This window comes from Melozone crissalis, unplaced genomic scaffold (genome assembly GCF_028551555.1).
Source record: "Melozone crissalis strain CALT ecotype California unplaced genomic scaffold, PUWL_Pcris_2 ptg000019l_1, whole genome shotgun sequence".
Lineage (NCBI taxonomy): Eukaryota > Metazoa > Chordata > Aves > Passeriformes > Passerellidae > Melozone > Melozone crissalis.
In genome coordinates, this window is record NW_026535797.1 from 6,970,784 (window position 1) to 6,994,625 (window position 23,842).

At 41.5% G+C, this 23,842-nt stretch overlaps 1 protein-coding gene across 3 annotated transcripts in view; it reads left to right on the forward strand.

The window, feature by feature from the left end:
• The first annotated feature begins 2,631 nt into the window (after positions 1-2,631).
• The window catches only part of SHTN1 (shootin 1), a 55,923-nt gene continuing 34,712 nt past the window's right edge, over positions 2,632-23,842 (forward strand). For all 3 annotated transcript variants that reach the window (XM_054277141.1, XM_054277142.1, XM_054277143.1), the window contains exons 1-5: positions 2,632-2,699; positions 9,465-9,517; positions 15,976-16,036; positions 20,125-20,219; positions 22,381-22,549. In XM_054277141.1, coding sequence (XP_054133116.1) covers positions 2,642-2,699; positions 9,465-9,517; positions 15,976-16,036; positions 20,125-20,219; positions 22,381-22,549 — 436 coding nt within the window. In that variant the 5' untranslated portion in view covers positions 2,632-2,641. The remainder of the gene's footprint in view (positions 2,700-9,464; positions 9,518-15,975; positions 16,037-20,124; positions 20,220-22,380; positions 22,550-23,842) is intronic.

The window sequence follows — 23,842 nt, forward strand, 5'->3', positions numbered from 1 at the left end:
TGTGGCTGAAGGGAAGCCAATAAGGCAGCCCAAGAAAGGACACTAAAAAGTAAAACACTGGCAAAACTGCTCTGACTTAAAGTGGGGGCTATTCAAAACCAAGGTCATCCCAGAACTCCAAGGACCTAAAAAGGACCTCTGTGTTCCTTCAAACGGAGGCATTTATTGATGTGTGGCTTTATTTGTAGCTTTTACATTCAGCTTCTGGTTACAGGGATTCTGGTTGACTCTTTTCCACTAGGCTGAAAAGACCTCAAGTATTGAAACTGCCATAACCAAATAATTTGTTCCCTTTTTGCTCCATTAAAAAGATCAAGGGTTTAAGGTCTCTCATTGCAAAGCACTCTCCTCAAAACTTAGGTCTTTTTTGTTCTCTTGTGCTTTTGCTTTAAATTTTTGGTACCATTTTTTAAAGAACTGGATACAGAAAATTTATTTTGGTCCTGTTAGTGTTGCAGAAGAAACTTTTTTACCCTGCTGTCAGCATACCCCCATTCTTTTACAGCAGTAACTTTCTGACAGCGCTTACATAATTGCTTGCACTTTGCCTCCCACTTCCTCTACAGAGCCTTCGTTTTCCAAGGTCATTTCCCATTCTTTGCATATGACTAGGAGCACAAATCCATAACTTTGCATTTGGTACAGTTAAAGGTGTTTGTGCTGACGAGCTCAAAATAAGCTGACTAGCCTATGAACTTGCCTCTGCCTTGGGGCATATCATGCCTCTGAGACATGAGCACAGCTCACATGGTTCTTATGGCTTCTCTCCAGGATGTTACACGTGTCATTAACTACCTGTAGGACAGAAAATGCTGTAAATCATCCAGATAGAGTCTCTTCGTGTTTTAAAGGTTTACTAGGTAAAAATGGGAAAACTAGAGGATACAGTATGGGAGCAAGGAGGCAGGAGGACTGAGCAACTATTTGTAGCAGTTTTTCCTTTCACTCTCTGGTATTTCTAACTAATTTTGCCACGTAGTTGGTGTGTTCTGACCTGCCTGCCACAGGGGTTGATGGGTGTTTGCCAAAGAAGGAGGGAGGGAGGGAAATGAACTGTACCTTTGCCCATGTCAGTCTGGAGATAGCTGCTGCTCAGCTCCCTGCTGCTGGAGCTCAGCAAAATGTATAAACAGGAGCAAACTCTGCATTGCACTTACTGTCAGCCTTGGGGTAAGCTGGGTAAAGTAACCATTTCAATACAGAGATTATGACTGGATCCCCTCCTTTTTTCAGAAAGGGATCATCAGAGAATAGCAGAGAGAAGAAGTGTGTTCTTCTGAGGAGAACACAGCAGGTCTCTGTCAAAGCCCTCTGTTGTACCAAAGTTTCCTTAAAGACACTGGCATGCAGTTGTTTTCCCTTGGATTCTCACAAACAGTAATGCAAGCTTCCAGGGTTCTTTTAAAACCTTTTAGCTTTCTTTGTACCAAAGCACTCAAACAAGCATTTTATGTCTCCCCACTCCTCTGGGCAAGGGCTCCTCAGTGGAAAGCTGAGCTATGCAAGCTGTGCAAAAGGGCCCATTAAAACTGCAGCAACACACGGGCAGCAGTGTGGGAATGGATCAGTAGGGTTAATCCCAGTTCATGGGGCACTGATGCTGTGGGAGACCCTGCCTGGGGTCTGCAGCAGGACCCGAACAGGCCGGATCGATGGGGCAAGGCCAGCAGCACGAGGCTGAGCAAGGCCAAGGGCAGAGTGCTGCACTTTGGCCACACCAACAGCAGCACACGCTGGGGGAGAGCAGCTGGCAAGCAGCCCGGTGGAAATGGACCTGGGGGTGCTGGTCTGCAGCCAAAAAGGCATCCAGGTCTGGATCAGGAACAGCGTGGCAGCAGGCCCAGGGAAGTGATGCTTCCCCTGTACCCGGCTCTGGTGAGGCCACAGCTTAAGTGCTGTTCTGAGCCCCTCAGTTCAGGAAGGACACTGAAGTGCTGGAGCGAGTCTAGGGAAGGGCTGTAGGACATTGTAGGACATCTGCTTCAGACACACCACAAAGCTGGTGGAATGTCTGGAGCAGATGTCCTATAAGAAGTTGAGGGAGCAGGGTGATTCAGCCTGGAGGATGCTCCGGGGAGATCGCCTCACTCTACAATTCCCTGAAAAGAGGTTGGAGCCAGATGGGGGTCAGGTTCTCTCCGCAGAAATCAGACAGGACAAGAGGGCACAGTTTTAAGGCAGGAGAGGTTTAGGTTGGACATTAGGAAGAATTTCTTCACAGAAAGGGTCTTAGACATTGGAATGCGCTGCCCAGGGATGTAGTGGAGTCACCATCCCTGGAGATGCTCGAAGTCTGACTGTGGCGCTTGGTGCCATGGTGCGGCCGACACGGATGTGCTCGCTCACAGGTTGGGCTCGATGACTCCGCAGCCCATTCCGGCCGAACCGCTGTGCCACTCCGCTCCCGCAGCCGGGACCCCCGCCCCGGGCCGGGCCCGCCGTGCCCGCACCCGCACATGCTCACTGGGGCGCCGCGGGAGTCTGGGCATGTGCAGAGCGGAGCGGGCCGGGCCGCTCGCCGCGCCCGCCGCGCCCCGGGGCTGCGGCCGCCGCCGCCCGCCCGCTGCCAGGTGAAGCCGCGCTCGCCGGGGCGGAGCGCAGCGGGACAGCCGCCGGCCCGTGGCGGCGGCGGCGGGGCAGGATGAACAGCTCCGACGAGGAGAAGCAGCTGGAGCTCCTCGCCAGCCTGAAGGACCAAGGTAGGGGCGGGCGGCGCCGCCTCCGGCGCCGGAGAAAGCGGCTCCCCCCGCTCCGCCGCGGGCCCGGGCTCTGCCGGCGGGAGCAGGGCCGCCGCGGGGCGAGGGCTCTGCGCCCGCTGGGGGAACGGGGCGCGGCGGGGCTGGCGCGGCCTGGGCGTCCCCCGGCCCCGCTCCCAGGCCCCTTGCTCTGCCCGTGCGGAGCGAAATAATAAAAGCCTTAATGAAATAAAGCAGGGCAGTGGAACGTGTTGGCTCTTCCCCATGTGGGCGCCCGCCGCGGCCGCCTCGCCGCCCCGCAGGTGCCCGCTGTGGCCGACGGTGGCTTGGAGCCGATGATCTCTGCGGGCTTTTCCCGCCCCACAACGGAGCGGCTCTGCCAGCGCGGCCGTCGCGGGGGCCGATGGCGGTGGCGGGAGGCGGCGGTGCCGCACATGGGCCGTACCGGGTGCCCAGTGCTGCCCTGGCGGGGAGCTCGGAGCCCGCAGCACCTGACAGCTCCAGGGCTCCAGGGGGGACAGTCTGCTCTCCTCGCTGTCCCTGTCCCTCCGAGGAGCTCAGCCTCGCGTGGAGCTGAGCCAGGCCGTGGTGTGCTTTCAGTGTCCCATGTCCCGCTCCGTGCTGCAGGGTCCGGTCCTGGCCTGAGCCATGGAGCTCCTGGCATCCCTGTCCCCATCAGCGATCAAACTTCCCGCTGGTCGCTCAGGGCTGTCCTGATGCGCTGTCGGTTTCTGTAGCACCTCAGTACTTCCACCCTGGGCTGCTTTGGGTGTGTATGAGTCACTTTCGGTGCTTTAGTAGGAAAGGCCAGAATTTCAGCATGTTCAGTTTCATTGAGTTTCATATGATTTCATCGTAGTCTGACTCAGAAACTAGAACACTGTAATGCTTAATCCTCTGCAAGAAGGCACATGGAAAGGAGTTGGGGTGCTCATGATCCATTTTTAACTCCCCTGTGGTCAGTGTGTCCCTGAGCCAGGTTGATCCAGCAAAGCTGCAGCCTTAGTTAGTCAGGTGGGCACATTGAAACGTGTGAAGATCTGTTTGAATTGTGAACATCTTCCCATGCACCAAACTGTTTGAACTGTGAACATCTTCTCGTGCACCAAGCGGTCGGTGTTGCCTCCTGCATGTGCAGGAGGTGTGAAGGAGCCACGCTGGAATTCGCATCTGGTATTTCCCACTACTGAGCTCGCCTGGTCTCCCGCAAGCTGGGGAGGGGCAATTTGGAAAGGAACTATTGGGCAAAGTTGTGTAAAGGAGTGAATTACAGGGGTGTGATCAGTGCCCATCTTTCTGTCATTCATTCTGACCATAAATGTGCTCCATCACTTTTGTGTTTAGCAGAAGCTTTTCCTAACCAAGTTTCATGTGAATATTAATGGGCTATTTATGACCTACTTTGTCACTTTTTGAGTTTTTCCTGTATGGTCAGCTTTGGACATTCATTATTACCATCAGCACAAGATACATTCTGCCTTGGAAGGATTCATTAGGTGTAAAGTGATAGTCTTACAGCTGAGTGTTTAGGTAATCTGAGACCAAAAAATAGGGCTCAAAATCTGGTTCTTGTGCTGACTGACTGCTTCCCTCCAGTACTGTTGCCTCCAAGACAGCATTTGTTAAAATGACAATGATCAATTGCAAAAAAGACAAGTTTGTGTTATTCTTTAGAGAAAATTGAGTCTGTTGAAATTGTTTAGAGCAGGGCTTCAGTTCTGCTCTTTGAAAGTCTTCTCCTCCAGTGGACTGGGTATCGTTTAATGTCTAAGGAAATTTCACAGGACTAGAAGAACTAGTTCAAGGGAAAGTTACTGTAACTTGAGGACTGGCTGTCCCAGATCCACCTGAGCTGAAACAGAAGCTGCACTTGGCAGACCCAGTCCTGTTCTCGGTGGATGTTCATCCTTAAACACAGGAGTTTTGGTGTGTTGTTGTTAGGCTAACATGTTGTTTTTAGTAGGCAAAAAGTTAGCCAGTGGGGGAAAAAAATTAAAACACTCTTCTGTTTTGCATCTTACATTATGCAAAAAAATGGTAGCCCACATAGTTAAATCAGTAGTTAAGTTGTGTTGACTGATGAGTCTGGTTCCTAGAGTGAAAAACTCAAGCAGTGAAAAGGTAATGAGATAAATGAAATTAGTCTAATAGTAAAATAAAATACATTTTACTGTAGATAAGTAAATTTGCTAACTCTTTATATATTGTAATTTGGAATATATAGTGTCCCCTCCATTCTTATTGATAGCAAAACAAGACTATTTTAGATACTACCAACTTCCCTCAAGTAATTTTAGGATGGTCTGTTGAACAGAGTCTCTTAATTTTCTTGTTTATTGCTTCCAAATGCAGATAACAGTATTATTTTGGGAATACATGCAGTTGGTGGAAGGATCTGCTGGATATGAATATTTGGGGCAATGAGTACACAGACTTGTCCTATCTTTATTTTGTTCAGAGCAGTGTACGGCTCCGGGTTTTTGTAACATTTTGATGCGTAGTCAGATTTCTGGAAAATGCAAATGGGTTTGGAAAGGTTTCAGAAAAACATTCATTCAGTAGCTGTTGGCTTGGTTTCTTTTCCAGGATGTGTTTTTCTGCTCTTGAGAGGCTTGCCTGGCACCAGGTAAATGGAATGTCTGCGGAGCGGTGCCATAGCAGCGTCTGTGGCTGACTGCTGTCACATTTCAGCCGCTGCTCTTACTGCTCCTCACCAAGGTCAGGAGACTGAACCTGAGGCAGGTGTGTTGTAGCTGCCCACTCAATTCTCAGTGGCAGCTGTGAAGCTCTCTGGGGCTTGGGGGCAAATTTGCTTGGTTGTTTGGCAGAGCTCTGAGCAGTAACGAGGACACTGAAGCCGTCTGTGTGTAAGATACTCTTATCTCTCACCCATGCTGAATTTTCCAAGCCCTGTGTGTTAGACTCAGATACCTGATACTGATCATTCTTCAGCTTGCTCCATTACTAAGTTTAAGGTGAGCATCGTGAAGAAACAAGATCTCTGTATTGATGATATTTTGGACTTCAAAGTGTTGTTTGAGTTTTAACCCTCAAATAGTTTTCTGAAATGTCATGGTTTAATACAGCAGTTTCACTATAAATATTACTATTGCCTCACTGTACTTTAAGTGATGTTTTCAGTGATGTACATTCTATTCAACTGGCCCTTATATTTCTGTGGGTAAGATTTAAAACAAACAAAAAAAAGCAGATTGGCAAAACTTTGGTTGGTTGTAGAACCTGAGGAATGGTAGCAAACTTGACTAACAGCTGAATCATAACAGTAATTGATTACCTGCCTGGAAGATTGCCTTGTTTGTCTTTGGTTTTACTGGCACTGCTGGAACCTTGCCCTTAAAGACAGAGTCATCTTCTGCAATAGTCCATTTTTTGTCCAGCTGAAAACAGGAGTCAGTGATCAAAGTGTCTGGAGTTACAAACTAGGTGAAACTTCACTTCAGCATTGTCATAGCTACATTTCTGGTCACTTTGCTAAATTTTTTTACATTAACCATTACAGTAGTTAACAACTGTTCTAACCACACATATACTAAAGGTATTTGTATTGCCTGGATTTTTTTCTTCATTTCTGAATGGTCTAGCTTTGCTCTGCGTTTTTTGGCTGGATTTGATGAAGTGTGATGATTTCCAATCTCTAGTCCCAAGAACTGTGGCTCTGTATACATTTTTTTTTTAATTATGATCTATTTCATCTCTTTAAACTTTTTCTTATAACGTCAGTACCTTTGAATAAGGGAGCATCTTATATATATCTTCTTAGGAACAGACTAGAGTGCCAGTCTGACAACAATATCTCATAGGAGTACCTTTTAAATGTATACTATTGACAAGCTCCTAATGTGGCCTGACAAATTCATTCTACTTTGTGTCACATGGGTAATTTTTATGGCCAGAAGAATTTCTTGGGACACCTTCTTGGCTGCTGTCTTCCATTCTATAGTCACCTGCTCTATAATTTATTTTTTCCCTGTGTAGTTGTGTGTATATCTCAATACACAGCATTAATTCCCCAGCAGAACCCATCCTGCTTGAATGTATTAAAGTTCAGATGTTTTTCCACTTCAGTTTCTTGTGTTGAACCCTATCTTTTTTTTTTTTTCCAGAAACTTGTGAAGGCAAATCTTTTGGTGTGAACTTAGTGCTTGGTCTTTATCAGGCAGTGGTGTGTTTAGTTTTCCTGCTCTGTTTTTTCAAGGAAGGTGTAAGACTGCAAGATGCAAATTTGAGGTTTATTAAATTTACTTGTACACACTTTCACAGATTTGAGTAAAATCCAGGCATATGGGAACACAGATACAGGAGATGAGTATTTGTAGTAGTATTTGTACCTAACACTTATCTTTGTGTACTTACACAGGTACTTTTTATTTATTTTTTAAAGAACTGTAAGGTAATTGAGCCGTGTAGGTTTCAGCCAATGCAACTGATACCTGACCCAAAGCTTGGTTTGCCCATGTAAGCTTTAGGCCTGCTAACAGGTTTGTGAGTCAGGATTCGGAGTCATTGTAAGGGGCTGGGTGAAATGCTGTCCCATAGATTGCCCTGAACAGAAGGAGGTGTTGAAAATGCCACCCAGGCTTTATTTGAAAATAGTGTGCACCTGGCTGGTGCTGCTGGTGCCTTACTGCATCCTGTTGCAGTACTGGTAACTTGGATTTAGCAGGAGGAATCTTTGAACCTAAAATGGTGAACAAGGGAAAAATTGATCTCTTTTGGCTTTTTTTTAATCCTTCTAACAGCACTTCACAGTCTTGTGCATGCTGTACATGTAGGAGGCCATTGTTGTTCAAGAGTTTTCACAGCACTCTTGGCCTGATTTTTCCTGTTCCATGTACACTGGGAGGAGCAATGTGGTGGCAGCAATTCCATTAAAGCTTCTGGTGCTGACAGGGGTAATTCTGTCTCTGATGATATATCCAAAAAGCCAGGTGTTTAGTTTACTTCTACAAATAAAATATGACTTAATTGGGATAGTCTGTTTCATCTGGAGCAGAGCACTTCTTGCACCATCAGCTCTTTCTCCTGCCTCTGCCAGTAAAGACATGCCTGGTCCATAGTATGGAAGCAAAAAAAGTGGAGTGACACTTGCTTCATTTGACAGCTCTACTTATTTTCTGAGTAAATAAATAGATTTTAAATCCATTACTTATTGATGTGGCATGGAATTGCTCTCAATTGACTGGAAGGCTGCCCTGGTTTGCAGTATAAATACTGAAGTATATGCATGTAGCATTTTTAAAGTTTGGGGTTTTTTTTCTTTAACTTGTGTTTTTTAATATGCAGCTTTAGGAAAGGGATTGATTATTTTTTTAATAAAAAGAGTAGGAAGAGTCACCACCTCACTCTGTGTAAATGAAGGTGTCTTTCCTGTTGTTCATTGTGAATTGTAGTCATTATATACTTTTACCCTTATGGCCTTGTTTTAGTAATAAGTCCTATTCAGCCATAGTAAGTATCTAGTATGTAAAACATCTAAATTAGATAATACTCATATTTTGTTAGCAAATTCGGGTTCAGGAGACACAGGTTGCCAACTGAAAATCAAAAGACTAAGTTATAATTAAAGGAGCTTCTGCATACAAAGTTACCTGCTTAATTTAATACTGATAAAGGGTATTGATATGTTTCCGGGACAGTCCCTTCTGGCCAGCTGAGCTGTGGAGTGAGTAGTTGGTGAAGAAGTGAGGTCACTGTTGTGGAGGAATGTGCTGTGTTCACTCATGTTGGCTCTTTTGGGGTTTTACTCTTTTACTGTAAGAAAGAGCAGGGTTGGCTGTGAATAGTTTGGGTGGGTTAAGAGCTGTAGCCCAGAATATTCTGTTATTTTCTCCTTCAGGGCTAATGAGTCAGAGTTCTCTGTTCATGGAGTGTGTGAAGGGAGCTGTTGAGGGTGGAGCAAATCTATATTTACATTTTTCAGTCATTTGTAAAGTATTGAATGTCAAGAATGATTTTGCCTTAAAGGTGAGCAAACACCAGTAGTTTTCAAGTATGAGGAAACTTGGATTGCATCTCTTGGTACAGTTTGCATTCCTTTTCATGTATCTGGATGGTAGAGGTCTCCTGAGGGGAACAGGGAATAGCTTGGCAGTGGAGCAGTGACCAAGAGGAGCCTTTGTGCTCCTGTATAGGAAATACATTGTTTTATGGTTTCTTGTTTGTTCATCTACCTGTTGGGGTTTTTTTTGTTTTGTTTTTTGGGTTTTTTGGGTTTTTTTGTTTTTTTTTTTTGTTTTGTTTTGTTTTGTTGTTTGTTTTTCCTTCTTCTTGGGCATGGAATTTGGGGTACATAAGGAGAAGTGGGGACAAAGTAAAGGGATGGATGGGAGACCCTGGTTTTACTGGTGCAGGGATCAGCTGCTCTGCAAGTACCCTTGTATCACACCAACCATTCTTTATGGGCTTGATCTGTAACCTGAGCCATTGTGGGTTTAAAATGGTCACTGCAAACCAGTATATCCACTTTGTAATTTTTGAACTCAATCAATAAAATTGTTTAACTCTACATTGATCAAAAATTGATTGTTTTGGGAACTACCATCTTTTTCAGACACTTCCTAATTGCTTCAATTCTAGAGGTCTATCCAGTTCAAAGGATATTAACAGGCTATTAATGAAGTTTATGACCCATGTTATTTAAGAAGTCTTCATAGACAAAAGAAGAGTTTTCAATTTAATCAATTGGAGAACTAATTTGGAAAGAGGTACTGCTATATTAACTTTTTTTCTTTTTTCCTCCTTGTGTAGCTATTGGCGAATATGAAGAGCTTAGAGCAGAAAATAAGAAAACGAAGGAAGAGGTTTGTATGAATCAATTATTCATTTAATACTGAAATGCTGAATACCAGAATGCTTTGTGAACTGTGACAGATTATTGAGTGCTTTTTTTGAATTCAGTGTTACATAATATTAATAATAACAATAATAAATATTACTTGTACCTTTGTGTTTTATGGAGCAATAAATGCAGCTTTCACAACTAGTCTGGGTGTCCCACTCCAGAAAAGTTCCTGTGAATATATTTTAAGTGATTGCTGCTTTACTAGATTTGCATGTGATAACAGTGGGAGCATAGACCAAGTCACGTGTTCAGATAAAATTGTTTCTCTTTGATCTAAGTCTTGTTTTATTATGACTTCATTTGCACAGGGGAATTAATTACTGAAAAGAAGCAAAAAAAGAGAAGACCTTCCCTCAGCTTCTGAACTTTCATAATGTAGGAATATGATTTCTGACAGTAGGGAGGCATGCAGGGGAGTCAGTGCTATTGTAAGCACAATTCTCCTTCTCCAGTATGAGTGAGCTGAAGATGTAAGAAGAAATCTGTTAGTTTTTAAATCCCTGTTAGCTGCCAAGTCATGTAGGTTTAATTCAGCTTCTTTTGAAGTCATTTTGGAATGGTCATTTTTAGTTACAAATGTTTCAATTCAAGGCTGTATTGAGAAGACCTTGGCCTTAACTCTTTTCTTATTGCTGAAGAAAATTTGATACTTATGTACACTTATGATTCAGCAAAGATTATTTGTATTTCTACTGAGGTCAGCACAATGTGCTTCGTTCCCTCTATGCTCTGACCTCCTTGTCCTTTTCACTTTGGTTGTTGCTGCATTCCTGTTCTGCTGAGCTCATCCCAGGAAATCTGTCCTCTCTCTTTGCTGTTTGGAGGAAATGCACAGAAGAAAATGAGAATTTTCTGACTTGGACCAAGACTCCTTCCAGCCCAGAATGCTGTCTCTGACAGCAGAAAGGGAAGCATGTAGGAGCGTGTTTAATACCTGGGCAGGTTTCTCTTGCAGTCTCCAAACCATTTTCAGCCTGGGAGTGGTTTCAGCATCCTGCCCTGCACTGCTTCTTGCCTTTAGTTTGTCCCATGCTGGCTGTTGGCTTCTGCACATGTGGGGAGTGCTGTGCCAGGACATGAGTACACCTCATGAAAAACAGGCTCCCCAGCTTGCCCTGAACCCAAGTTACATCAGCTTTGGTGTTTCTTCAGCAAAACTTTGTTTAGCTTGAGAAGGGAGGAATGGGGAGACTTCCCTTGAGCTACATTTTTATTTATTTTTTTTTCTTCAAAGGGAATGTCAATGAAAAAATTTATTTCTGAAATTGAGATGGAATGAGGTGTTCTGAGGTTGTTTTTTCCATTCTGCTCTTCTTGTCTCCTTGCTCCTCTTTCTCACATGAGTTCTTTACTACAGCTGCATATCTCTAGCTACTCTTGTGTGTTTCATCTGGAGGCTGCTTAGAACTTTTGCAGAATTCTTGCATAACACCCAAAAATCCCCCAAGTCTGAGCCTATGGGGATTACATTCCCAGCTGAGCAAACAGTTAAACACGTGCTCAGGGCTGGATTTTCAGTTGTTAGGCAAGTTTTCTACCTCCAAAATCTCCATCCTGCAAATTGGTGTGCTTGTGTAAGCAGTCATGGTTCATTGTTCAAGTGCTTGGACTCAAGTGGTTAAGTGTAAGGCTCTGAGTGCTTTTCTTCCACAAAAAAAAAAAAAATCTACTGATACTGAGTTCATGGCTATATTTGCTTCCAGGGCCAATACTGAAAGAAACTATTCCCTGTGTTATGGCTGGGCAGAGTAATCCTAAAGGTCCTTAGCATCTCTTGCTTTGTATCTGTTTGTGCTTTGCAGGATCAAACCTGCTGCTGGAAAAATGTAGCACAGACTTTCTCTGCCTGTGGGTCTGGGAAGTTGTGGGTGACTTCTGTTCCTTTTTCTGCCACATCTGTCACTGTGGATGTCAGTAAGTGGCTTCCTCTGTATCAGTTGTGGTCACATAATTGCGCGGAGAGGAGAATGAGATGTTAATTCTTTTAGCAGGTGACTTGCAGACTGTGTGTGGAAAGTGCCACAGAGGAATTAAATAGCAGTGTGTGTGTATGTGCTCTTGGTACACTTGGAATACTTTCCTGGGTCACTGCTGTGCTTGTGTGGCTCTGAAAGATGAGCTGTGCATGCAGAAATCGTCCTAGTTTCCATTAGACATGTGGAACTTAGTGGATAATGGGCAGGTAACTTAAGATATATTTTTAATTTTTGAAAATTTATCCTCTTTGTTCCATATTTTTCCTTAAAATTAGGAAGTAAGTTGACTTTTAAGTGGGTTACTTTGTTCAAAGCACTGCTGCTTTGAAAGGGATGCTAATAACCATGAAAAATCAGGAGTAAAAGACAAGATCTTTCATCCACAATGTCTCTTCCTCGTTGCCTTGCAAAACTGCCAATTTGGAGACCACTGGTGGAGTCTCTGACAACATTTCCCCAGACATTTTTTGTTAGTGTTTTTAAATACTTTTAGAAACAATGGAGGCAAAATTATATTGTCAGATTAAGTCTCTTAGGTCACCTTTTTTTATTGATGCAGCCAACAAAACAGTCATACCAGCCCCCCAAAAATGGATAACAAATGTTCAGCTGCACACAAATGTGGGTAACTTAATATGCAGTTCTGACATATTCAGAGTCAGATCATGAATAAATATTTGACTACTTGCTAATCAGACAGAAATGACTCTGAACGCTGGTTTTGACAGTGTTTTGTCATGCTGCCAGTAGGGGGAAAAAAAAGCAAGACAGCTATCCAAAACAGTAGGTGTAATTCTGTATCTCTGATACATCATTCATGGTGTTTGCTCTGCTAAAGCACAGGCATGGAGTGGATTATATGTTTTATCACCAAGTGGGAATGGGGAAGGGACTCTGCCTTGCTCACATACTCATTGTTTCTCTGAGCAGAGCACTGCAAATATCATTGGATGCTGTTGAGCACTGCACCAAACTCACAATTTCAGAACAGGCATTAAATCTGCATACATTTCACAATCTGTGTAAATGGGGAAGAATTGTGTCTTGTGTTGCTTAGCAATGGTTTAATTGACTATATGACTACTATGTGAACTTTTTGCATCTTAATATCTGGGCTGAACAATCTCCCTGTTGTCTTTGCCCTTTGAAGGCCTTTTACTGAAGTCTGTAGGAGCTTATGTGCAAAATAGTTGGCAAAAAAGAAGCCTGTTAAGAAACTAGAAATTAAAATATTGCTTTGTGTAATGGCTGCCTAGAAGGCTAAAATCTGAAAGGAGTGGGATTGACAAATCTTCTGAACTTGTGCCTGCAAAGATGAAGCATATATGGAGTTATTCACAAAATTAACTGTGGCAACTAGACTGTTAATTTCTAAAAATACAGATGCTATGTATTTTTACTGCAAGGAGCTTTTCACTGTAGCCAGTCCAGCACTGCAGTATTTTCTGTTTACATTGTTAGGGTTTTATAGGTGAGATAATGGTGGTATAAATATTAGATTACTAATACAATACTAGATATATTAAATAAAATAGAATAAATGCTTATTTTACTTTGCAGAGAAGCTGAAACCCTTAATTAAGTTAAAAAGAGAAAATTGGCAATCTAGGAACTACAAACTTTAATTTTTATTCAAGGTTACTCTTTAGTTTGGAGCTATCCCTTAACACTGAAAAGGGAAAGCTTAGTAAATACATGGAGACTTTCTCCTTAGCAGTTCCATGTGCTTGAATGTGGAAAGTGAAGATTTTATAGTCATGTTATGATATTTGCCTTTTAATATTTAGGAATAGTGATACTTTTGTCCATTAATGATTCTATTGTGTATGCTTAAAACTGCATTATTGAAAAGTGAGATGGTTATGAACTTTTAAGACTTCTCTGGAGCATTTTAGGAGCAGCTCAGATGTCTAAATTTTGATTTTTAAACTTTTCAATTTTAAAGGTAAGGTCAATTTATTTTAAAGGGTGGCAGTATTTTTTTATTATGAAACATAGTTTATAGTCTTTTTATTTTTGTGTAAATTTCAAAATTGAAACAGTTTAAGTAGTTAAAGAAAATCTCAAATTTTTCCTAATTCTTAGAAGATAAACTAGGGTATTTTTTGGAAGGACCTGTAACAGCTCTGCTTGCATGGCTCTGATTGCAAGACAGAAGGCAAAGTGCTTTCCATTGATCATTTCAGCAAGGGCAGCAATCTCCCACTCTCCTTTTCTTCTTCTTCTTTCATTCTGAAGCACAGTAGCAGCAAAAGGAAGGTATTGAGAAAACTGCAACTGGGAGCAGGAATTGCTCTGCAGAGACCCAAGCCTAGAGACCCTGATTGTGCAGAGAAATGTGGCAGTTATGAGGAGAATAGTCAGCTTGCCGTGGTCCAAATGGAGCTCTCTCTGCAAATAGCACTCGAGGTGAAGTGGAATAGGTCATTTAACTTCCCCTTTCACTGCACAGGGAAAGCTGCTTTGCCTTACAGCCTGCTGCCTGGAGGATTTTAAAAGGAGTTTTTGCTGTCTGGAGGATTTTAAAAGGAGTTTTTCCTGTCGTTGGGATAAGGGAGTGTGCTATGTCCTCTACATCAAGGTTTCCATCGGTAGGAAACTTGTTGACTTCTACAGGCAACAGATCAGATCCTTAAAATGTTAATGGTTCTGGTTTTTAAATTGCTTATTTAATGTGCAGTGGGCTGAAAGCTTGCAGTGTGCAGAAAAATCATGTGTGGGTGAAATATGTCATTGTGGCTCCAGGGTCTTTCTTGGGAAATCCAAGGAGGCAACAGCTCCCACCAGTTCCCTTTTGTGGCAGAACTGTGCTCTGCAGAACAGCCAGAAACATCTTCTGCATCTTTTCCTGCCTTCTGCTCTTAGACTGCACTTCTGCCACAAAGGTAACCCAGATTTTTTCTGAGGAAACGGAGGGAGGGCAGCAAGATTCATGCAGAGATTTCCCTTCCCCACGTCTCCTCTGCAAGATTCTCTCCACAGGTTCTTTGTTAACAGGGCCCCAGGAAATGGTGAGTCCTCGTCCAGCGCTGTTGGCTCAGCGTGTCTTTGCTCCTTCTGCAGCTCTGCCTTGTTTCACAGTCCTTACAGCAGCTGGGACTGAGCTGTCCCCCTACTCAGCCCTGTCCTTTGAAGCCTCAACACCCCAGTGCCGTGAGAAGGGAGATTGTTGTTGAGTGCAGCTCCTTTTGCTCCCACAGATAGCCACGATCTGCCCCAAGCCAGCACCAGCGGCATCCTCGCCTTGCCCGAGAGCAGATCCTTCTTTGGGTCTCATCCAGGGTCCTCTGTAGCTGATAGAAGTTTTCTGTTGAATTTGGCTGCCTTTGAATCAGACTCTCCCCGTTCTTGTTTCTTAACAGCAGGCTCCTTTCCTAGCTAACTCAAAGTGGCTCCTCATGTGGAAAAACAGAAAATCGAGCAAAATCATTTCAGGGTTTTTTTTTGTCTTTGTCTTTTTTTTTTTTTTTTTTTTTTTTTTTTTTTTTTTTTTTTTACCTAGTTCTGTTCCAGTGGCCAGCATCCTTGTAATTGGAGTTGCACTGTAAGGAGCTCAGTCACACAGACCTCTTCCAGAAGTTAACTCATGGTTTTAGGTTGATCTATTGCTGTGAACATGCCCAGCTGCATGAGAGGAAGGATGTGTGTGTAAGGCACCTTGTGTGCCAGTCATACTTCCCCCTGGGTCATGTGTTTTTCACACTGTGGTTAATCACTGACTGTGTCTCTTGTGAATTTTACTCATTTCTTTGAGTTCTTTCATTTACTTACAGAATGGGTTTTCTTAGAGAACTCTATTTCACATGTTTTATTCTTGCTTTGTGAGGAACCCGTTCCATCATAAGATCAGTGATTGCAAGCCTGTGTAGTGTTAGCAATAACCACAAAATTAATAAAACTGAGGTGATGGGAACTCCTTAAAGCATGAACATGAGTGCCTTTCTCTCTACAAAGCTGAAACTTTGCTCATGATGTAATGAAATAATGCAGCATGTCCCTGATGGTTGGCTTTGAGGTTTTCCCTGCACATGGTGGGTATAGAAATGTAGGCCTCTTTTCTGAGTCTATTTGTGTTAAAGAAACTAGACCTAAAGCCTGTTTTTGACATGCAGAGTATTGCTTCTGCTGTTGGTGTAACGTGGATAACTGCTTATTTCAGTTTGGGATAATATGTCTCTTTAAAATATTTTCAGAGTAGCTCTGAATCAGAACCTAAATCAAGTACAGTGTGCCAGTTTGGCTGGGAAGTACTCTGAGTAATGAATTTTTTATGCATAATTTCCATTGATCTTACATGGCTGAAAGGAAAAAGAAATGCTTTGATAGGCTTCTGTACATTATTGTGCTGGCAATTGATCCTGGTTGATTTTGCATGTTGTGACTGACTGCTAATTAAATAACTGGGATCAGTGTTTCATTTCAATTTTCTCTTTTCCTACAGTGTGACAAAATCAAGCAAGAACGAGATGAGGCTGTCAAAAAGCTGGAGGAGTTTCAGAAAAGTAAGCTGACAATGTCAGTGGGATTTTCTTGACGTAGACAATTATGAACATAGTTCTGCACACTCTACAGCAGCGTTAACAATGCTGAGATTCAGGTCCACTTGCTGTTTCTTCTTGCAAGCTGAGTTTAAGGAGCTAATCCAGTGAGACTTTGCCCACAGTTGTCAGAATAAATGCTGTTACAGCATTTGTACTCTCTGGCACGGGTAGTCACTCTCAAGGTGCAAAGTGGTGAAAATACAGTGGTGCAAAGGTGGCTCTATCTCACCTGGATCCTGCAAGTGACTTTTGGAATGATGCATGCTTGAAGTGATTTGATGCTGAGATTAATAATAATAATGATAATAATAATAATAATAATAATAATAATAATAGCCATTTTTTAATGAAGGACTAATACTACTTTAAGCATAGACACACCAGGAAAGGTTTTTAGGACGAACTGCTCTCAGGTGCTAATTTTTAGAGCAAGTTCTATCTCGTCTGGGCTGTGAGAACCTCAATATTCAGTTTTGCACTTTTATGGTAATGGTTCTATTGAAACTGTGTGGTGTCTGGAAGCAACAAAGCACATCTAATGGGAGTGGAAGTATCCTAGTGGAATAGCTCCTTAGAAGAGACAATTACAATGGGATTGTGGTCTGTTACATCTGGTTTGTGCCAGTACAGTGAACTGCATGGTGAAGCATCAGAAATGTGGATGAAGTTAATGCAGGAGGAGGAAATCACATGGTCTGTACTTTTGTGTGACTGTGTTAAAGAGGAATTTGCTCACTTCTGTTTTATAATAGTTCGTGTGGTACAATTATGGAAAATAATCTGAAATCAACAGGAATTGTCTACGGCCTTGAATGATCTTAGGTAACCAAGAATGTTCTCTAAGAAGTACAATTCCTGAGGAAAAACGGCTGCCTGTTTTGTTTTTGTTATGATACCAGGAATACTGGAGTGTGGCAGAAAATGTCAAGTAGTTAAGACTTAAAATTTGAGGTAATATTTGATGTTGTAAGATTTTATAGGTTTCTTTTATCTTCCTTTCACGTTTTTAAAGGACATACCTTGTAAACATAGTGATAAAATGCCAGGAATATTAGGATTTTAAAGCAATAATAGAGCCCATTATTTAAACGACAATATAAAAGGCAATTATATTGATGAAGAGCTACATTGGCTTTGTGTCTGTGAATAAACTTGGCCTGTACTCAGCTTCTATTTGTTCTCCTGGCATAAACACATATTGTGTGTGATTCCAGTTTAATGGGGCCCCGTTTGTATGCCAAGCAGCTGCATTTTAGGCCCTATTGCGTGATTTCATAGCTCTCTGAAAATTGGTTCTATTGAGCACAAGAGATAGAAGGTGGTGGTGGGGGGGAAAGCTTCAACACACAATCATTTCTTTTCAATTGGAGCCAGCAAGGTTGATGACAACATGACCATTGTGTTATAATGATAAGACCACTAAGGATCTGTACCTCTCATCAAGGCTTTCACACAACAGCAGATACAATTTAATTCACTGCTCTGTCAGCAGTGCTGATACCATTATGCCGTCTGTCTCCACAGTTATAATCACTGTCCTCCGAGAAATGCAGTTGAAATGATCTTGAGCAGTCAAAGAAACTCTCAATTAAGGCTGCCACTTCCAATGTGTCAGATTGTGTCTTATGCACTTGGTACAATTTTCACTTCCAATCCTGTTTATTTACAATGTCTACCAGTAATTATGCTTAACATGTCATTTAGTGAGGGTGCCCCTGCCAAGGAGATTGTTGGGTGCTGCGGGACCATTGAGGGGGAGTTTCTCGCAGTCAATGCCATCAGCGGCTTTTAGTCCCTGATGGGATGCAGTAGTAATGTTGATAATGCAAGTATCGTGCTCATCAAGTCATAATTAGATGCCACTCAAATGTGCCACTTGTAATAACAGTGTTGATTCATGTTTTCTCGGTGACTGCAACTACTAATTAGTTAAGTGGTTTTTGGTTGGCCTGCATTTGCTGCGGATTATTATTACCCCTGAAAAAAACTGTCAAGGTTAGAGATGTTTCAGGCCACTTAGTGCTTCTTTATGAATATTAATATTAACATAATAAGAACTTTGGACAGACTTAGGAAATAATATATTTTTTGTATTTAATTTGGAAAGACTTTTTTCCCCTGAGTTAATCATAATTGCAGGTTAATTAAGTTTAAATGAACCAAGAGTAATCCCTAGTTCTGCCATGAGAGCCCGATCCTTGTTTCCCAACTTTAGCCTTGCTTGAGGCCCTTGGATTCCTGTCTGTAAAATGGGAGCAACTCTGTATCTCCACTGCTCCTTCATCCAGCCCAAAGCATCTCACTGCTCAAAGCTCCCAGGGCTCAGACGAATAAAACCAGAGGAGACAGGGAGATGTACTGCCTGAAACTTTTCCTCTCTCTGATTGTATCTATTGTATTTCTCTCAAATGTAGCAGCTGGTAGGACACATTTGGAGCCAATAATTTCTCCATAGAGAAATGAAAATAAAATAAAACTAAGATAATTTCTCCAGGAGAAATGAAAATCAAAAGACATTCAAAGAAAGAGGTCTGGTTGCACTCCTGGTAGAAGACTTCATGTGAATATAGTTTTTAGACCAAGATTTACCAGTACACTGCCCTGCCTTTTCATTTTTGTAGATTTTGGGTCTTTCATGCAGCTACTCAGCAAACCAATGTGTTGCTAGTTTCCTCTGACAACATCAAAACTTCAAAAATGAAAGCTTCAGGGGATGTTAAGTATAAAGCTGCATAAATAACATTTGTTAATGACCTTCTTTTTCCTAGCATGAAGTTCTGTTTTGTAGTTATTAAGATGACCTCTGTATATCAAAGATGACTTAAATATCTCTCTTCAGTCTTTAGTCAAAACTCTTGGAATAGGGCAAGGAGGGTTTTCTACCCAGTGGTATGAAATCCCTAGATTTTAAATTTTGTCTTGATGAAAAGGGGAAGAAATACTAGGAAAAAATTCCTCTGTGTTTACACCATATTTTCCAGCCTTGTTCCTGCTTAAAATGTTATTCAGCTGCAAGTAACCTGTGCATTTTTGCAAGTTTTCTGTGCACTGGAATCATGACACTGCTGAAGAGGAATTTGTGCCTTGCAATGACTTGCAGAATTAGGGTCCAGGCTGCTGTTTGGGATCGGATGAGGGTGCCAGAAGCCAAGAGGGAATTGCATCAATGAGCCTGAGAAATGGAAAACTATTGTTGAGTTTTCTGCTTTGCTCCCCTGTGCAACCTGAAACCTGTCCCTTAAGACTTTGAACACTACTAAAGTACAGGTGTACTGCTGGGAGATGAGTAGAATTGCAGGCCAAAATGTATCTGTGCTTTTAAATTCTTTCTGATTCACATTGGTCTCCTATGTTATAAAACAAGATTTGTTCCAGAACTTTTTGGTCACTCTTTTGCCTGTCTTTGGTAGAGTGATGTGTACCTACAGTTGTAATAGGAATTTTCTAAGTGCAGAGGACAGATGTGGCACTTGCTCCTCCAGCTGTGACATCAAATGTACAGCCATGCATTCCAGCTGCAGTCAGACAGCCCAGTCTTGGTTTCAGGGAAGATTTTGGGAGTGTGTTGAAATCTGTGTTGTGAACAGTGGAGGTAGGTGAGACCATGGTGCTCATTTTGGGGCCTGCTCAAGCACAGAGAGACTGGCAATGAGAAACAGACCAGAAAGTGAAAAGGAACTTTGTAAACATCTCCTAAGGGATTATCCTAAAGGTGTCATTCTGATTCCTTGAGTGTTAGTGAAATAAAGATGATGAATGAGATTTGTGAAGGAGGCTCCTGCTCGTCCTCTTCTTCCATAAGTTTATACTCAGTTCTGCAGTTGACCCTCTAATGCTGCAAACATGGCTTGGGAGAACTGTTTAAAGGAACAACCCAAATATCCAATGCTCAGAACAGTTCCTATCCATGGAGATATCTAAGTATGTACTTCCCTGTGTTTGAAATGCTCACAATAAAAGTTAGCAAAGGAAGATATGCTGTTTCTGATCATGGGAAGCATGTGTCAATCTCAGGAAAATACTGACTAATTTTTGAACTCTTCCCTTAGTTTCTCACATGGTTATTGAGGAAGTGAACTGTATTCAGAACCATCTTGAAATTGAGAAGACATGCCGTGAAAGTGCTGAGGCTTTGGCTTCTAAGGTGAGAAGAATTATGGTGATGCTGGGGTTTGTTTTTTTTTTTAATCTATTTATTCACCTGTTTATCTATTTATTTATTTAAATCTTGAGAATGTATGCATGACCCTTATATATTTCTGTATAATCTTGTGGAGCTGTGAAATAGTTCAGAAGTGGCAAAAAACTAACAGCCAGATGTAAAACACCATTCCTGCCTTTAAAGGAATAAAAACCATTTTAATGTTGTTTCTATTTTCATGGACCAGCATCCTGATCTCTAGCTTTCATATGCATTTAGGTTAAATGGAAAATAAGTTTTAGAACTCCTCTGTGTGAAAACAATAATGAGCATTTCAGTGTCTAAATCAAATGGAAAAAGTCAACCACTGCATTACATTTCAGGTGATTGTTTATGAAAGCAAAGCAAGGGCAGGGGAAAGGTGACCTCCACTGCTCTGTTGATTGCGTCTAGTCTGATGAATTTAGCAAGTGTGTAATTTTCTATATTCCATCTCATCAGAAGTGCATTATTATTAAAGAATGTTTTTATCTCTCTTATATATTTTTGGTTGTGTAAAATGCATCTGAGCCACTTCATCAGAAAATGGATTACAGCAATTTTGAACCAAATTTCATTAGCAATGCTGACTGCCTTTTTTTTCCCTTTTTTTTTTTCCCCTCCCTCCCCATTCCCTGCCCAAAGTACATCCTTAGTTATGGTAAAAATCACACCAGCAAGAAATCACTTTAATTTAGATGCATTAGCAATGTACTTTCTGGAGGTATTTACTTAATTGTTTGCATAATGACACTATATTAGAATTCATAAGATAGACAATCAGCATATAAGTAAGAAAATGAACACATTTATGCAACTTGTCTTCTTCTCTGCACTTTGCCTGTAATGCAGAGACAAGGGCAGTTCAAAGACTCCCTCTGCTCCATGGGGCTGTTTGTGAGCTGGCTGTACCATGTAGGGCTCCTCACACCTCTCTCCCCACTGTCTCACTTTCATTCCTTAGGAAGGAGATAAAGTCTTGAATAAATCTTCCATAACTGAAGGGCTGAGGATAAGGGGGATCAGAGATGATTGTTTAGGTGAAAATTTGGGGTCAGATGAACAGTATAGTGTATATTTTCTTTGAAGATGCATACTGGAGTTCTGAAGTCTGTGTTGACTTTGGCACATGGTGTATCAATAGTAGAAAATTGAGTTTCATTCTTAAACCTGAGCACAGGGAATTCTTGGCTGATGGGTGGGCAGTCACCCTGACATTTACCTGAACACTCCTGGGGTGTCTGGATGCAGGACAGTGAAAGAGAATTAGACATTTGCAGTGATTCCTGTTCAGTTTTTGTTGATTAAGACAGAGATACCATGTAGAATCTCTTCTGTACCATCCACTAACCAGCCATGTGTTCAGGCATCCAGCCCAAAGTGGTTTCTGACTTGTGGTCTGACCCATAAAGAATTGGTTCATGAAATGGCTCTCATCTTATGTATGTTGACTCTACAGTAATAGCTCCAAAGAATTTTGAGATAATTCTTTTGTGACTAGGAATATAGTAGTAGTAGTATTCGTAGAATATATATATTACAGTTATTATATATATAGAGAGAGATAATATCTATAATATATATAATTATATAATAGATAATATAGTTTGTTATATTATTTATTATTATAGTTTATATTTTATTATATAATTTGTAGTTTATATATAGGAGAAGCAAGGATTTTTATTTAACCAATTAATCCAACTTGAAAAACCAGATGAGCTTTCAGGGGCACAAACTCTTGTTGAGGTCATTCAGTTGGGACTCCTGGTACATGTTTAAAGGTGAGCAGCTGTCCCAAAGCCTGTGTAGCATTAAGTCAGCTTGATAGTTGATTTGATTGATTTAAACCTACACAGTATTTATTAAACAGAAATACCAGAGAGGAAAAAAAGGCATGGATAAAGCATCATGTTGAACTGAAACCTCTCAGAGGAAAAAGTGGATAACCACTCATCTTCAGACCATTCTCATGTTCAGTGGAACTTAATCTAATGTTACTTTTGACTTCTTTGATAGATCTTTTAATGATAAAGGACAAAAAACAGTTGAATTTTTTTTTCTTGCCCAGCAGCTTAAAGACAGACTAACTAGGTCCTTACTGTTTGTACTTCTCACCTTTCAGCTGAACAAGGAAAATAAAACCTTGAAAAGAATTAGTATGCTTTGTATGGCCAAACTGGGCCCAGAAATTATCACTGAAGAGATCAACATTGATGAGGATGAATCATCCACGGATACAGAAGCTACCTCTGGATCATGCAATTCTGTGCACTGTCAGCAGCAAATAAAAGGTGAGCCTTGCTGCTGATCCTGCACCACCTGCAGGGCAGAAGTTGTCTCAAGAACAGCAGTGTTGGTGTGGACCAGAGACTGGTCTTGTTCTGAGAGTTCAATGCTACTGAATCAGTAAAAGAAAAATTTCTTAAAACTCTTAAAAAAATAAAAGTTAAGTAGAAGGACAAGGTCACCTTCAGCTGCAATGTCATAATTTCAGAGCTTGTCAGACAGAACTCTGTTTCCATTTTGTGCCTTTCTATGCACAAACTTCACTCATGTTCCAGAGCTATTACCAAACAAGCAGCCTAAAGAGGGACTGTTGTACTGAGTAAAACAGCACAGCTGGAGAACATGGAAATACATTGATAAGACAGATCTGTGGGGTTTTTTCCCAGAAATTTCTGGTTCTTTTTTGAAAGGCAGTTAATATTTCCCTTGACCAAAATAAGCCTTATTTCTCATCCCTGTGATCATCATGGTTTTCTATATTGTTGTGGCATAGTATCCAAAAAAGGGGAATGCCAGCATTTTGGATTTTGTGACAAGATTAAGTGTTTAACTTCTTTAAAAAAAGGCTTTCAGTTTTTTTTTTTTTGTAACTTGGAGCAGCACATGATGTTTAAGTACAACTTTTTTGAACTTTGTTAACTGTTGTCTTTTTGAATGCAGCAGCTATAAGGAGTGGTGCAAAGTATCACTGAAGAAAAATGGAGTGTGTGTTGTAAAAATGCTTGTGAAACAGTCCCACTGAAGAAATAGGGTGTCATAGTACCCTTCTGTAATCAGTTTTCCATCCTCTAGATGTAGGAAAAGGCAGCAAATGGTGTGATGCACACCATGAAGCCCATCTGAATGGGAAATGAGACTTTTGTACTGGAGAAAGGTGTCTAGAATACATTTAGAGAATAAATACTGGCTGCAAATCAGATGGGAGTGTAGCAAGGTCAAATTAGAGAAATACTGAAGAAAGGTTTTGATGTATCTGCTTTCTGTCTTGATGAACAATTCATTAAAGGATGAAAAGTGGTATTTTGGGGATCTACTAAGTCCTTTAGCCTTCTCACCATTCCAGAAAGTACTGGATGTTTCTTGGAGTGATTCCTTCTCTCCCACCACTTTTCTGTAAGGATACACAAATAAGGTAGTAAAACCTGAGGCTCTCTGTGGTCTGTGGATATGTTTTCTTCTCTGCATAGTGAGGTTGATACATGCATTGTAAAACCAGAATTAATCCAAGTCTCATAAATTTCACTGAGACTTTTTTCTCCATTAATTTCTCTGGAGAGCACAAATCCATAAAATGGACA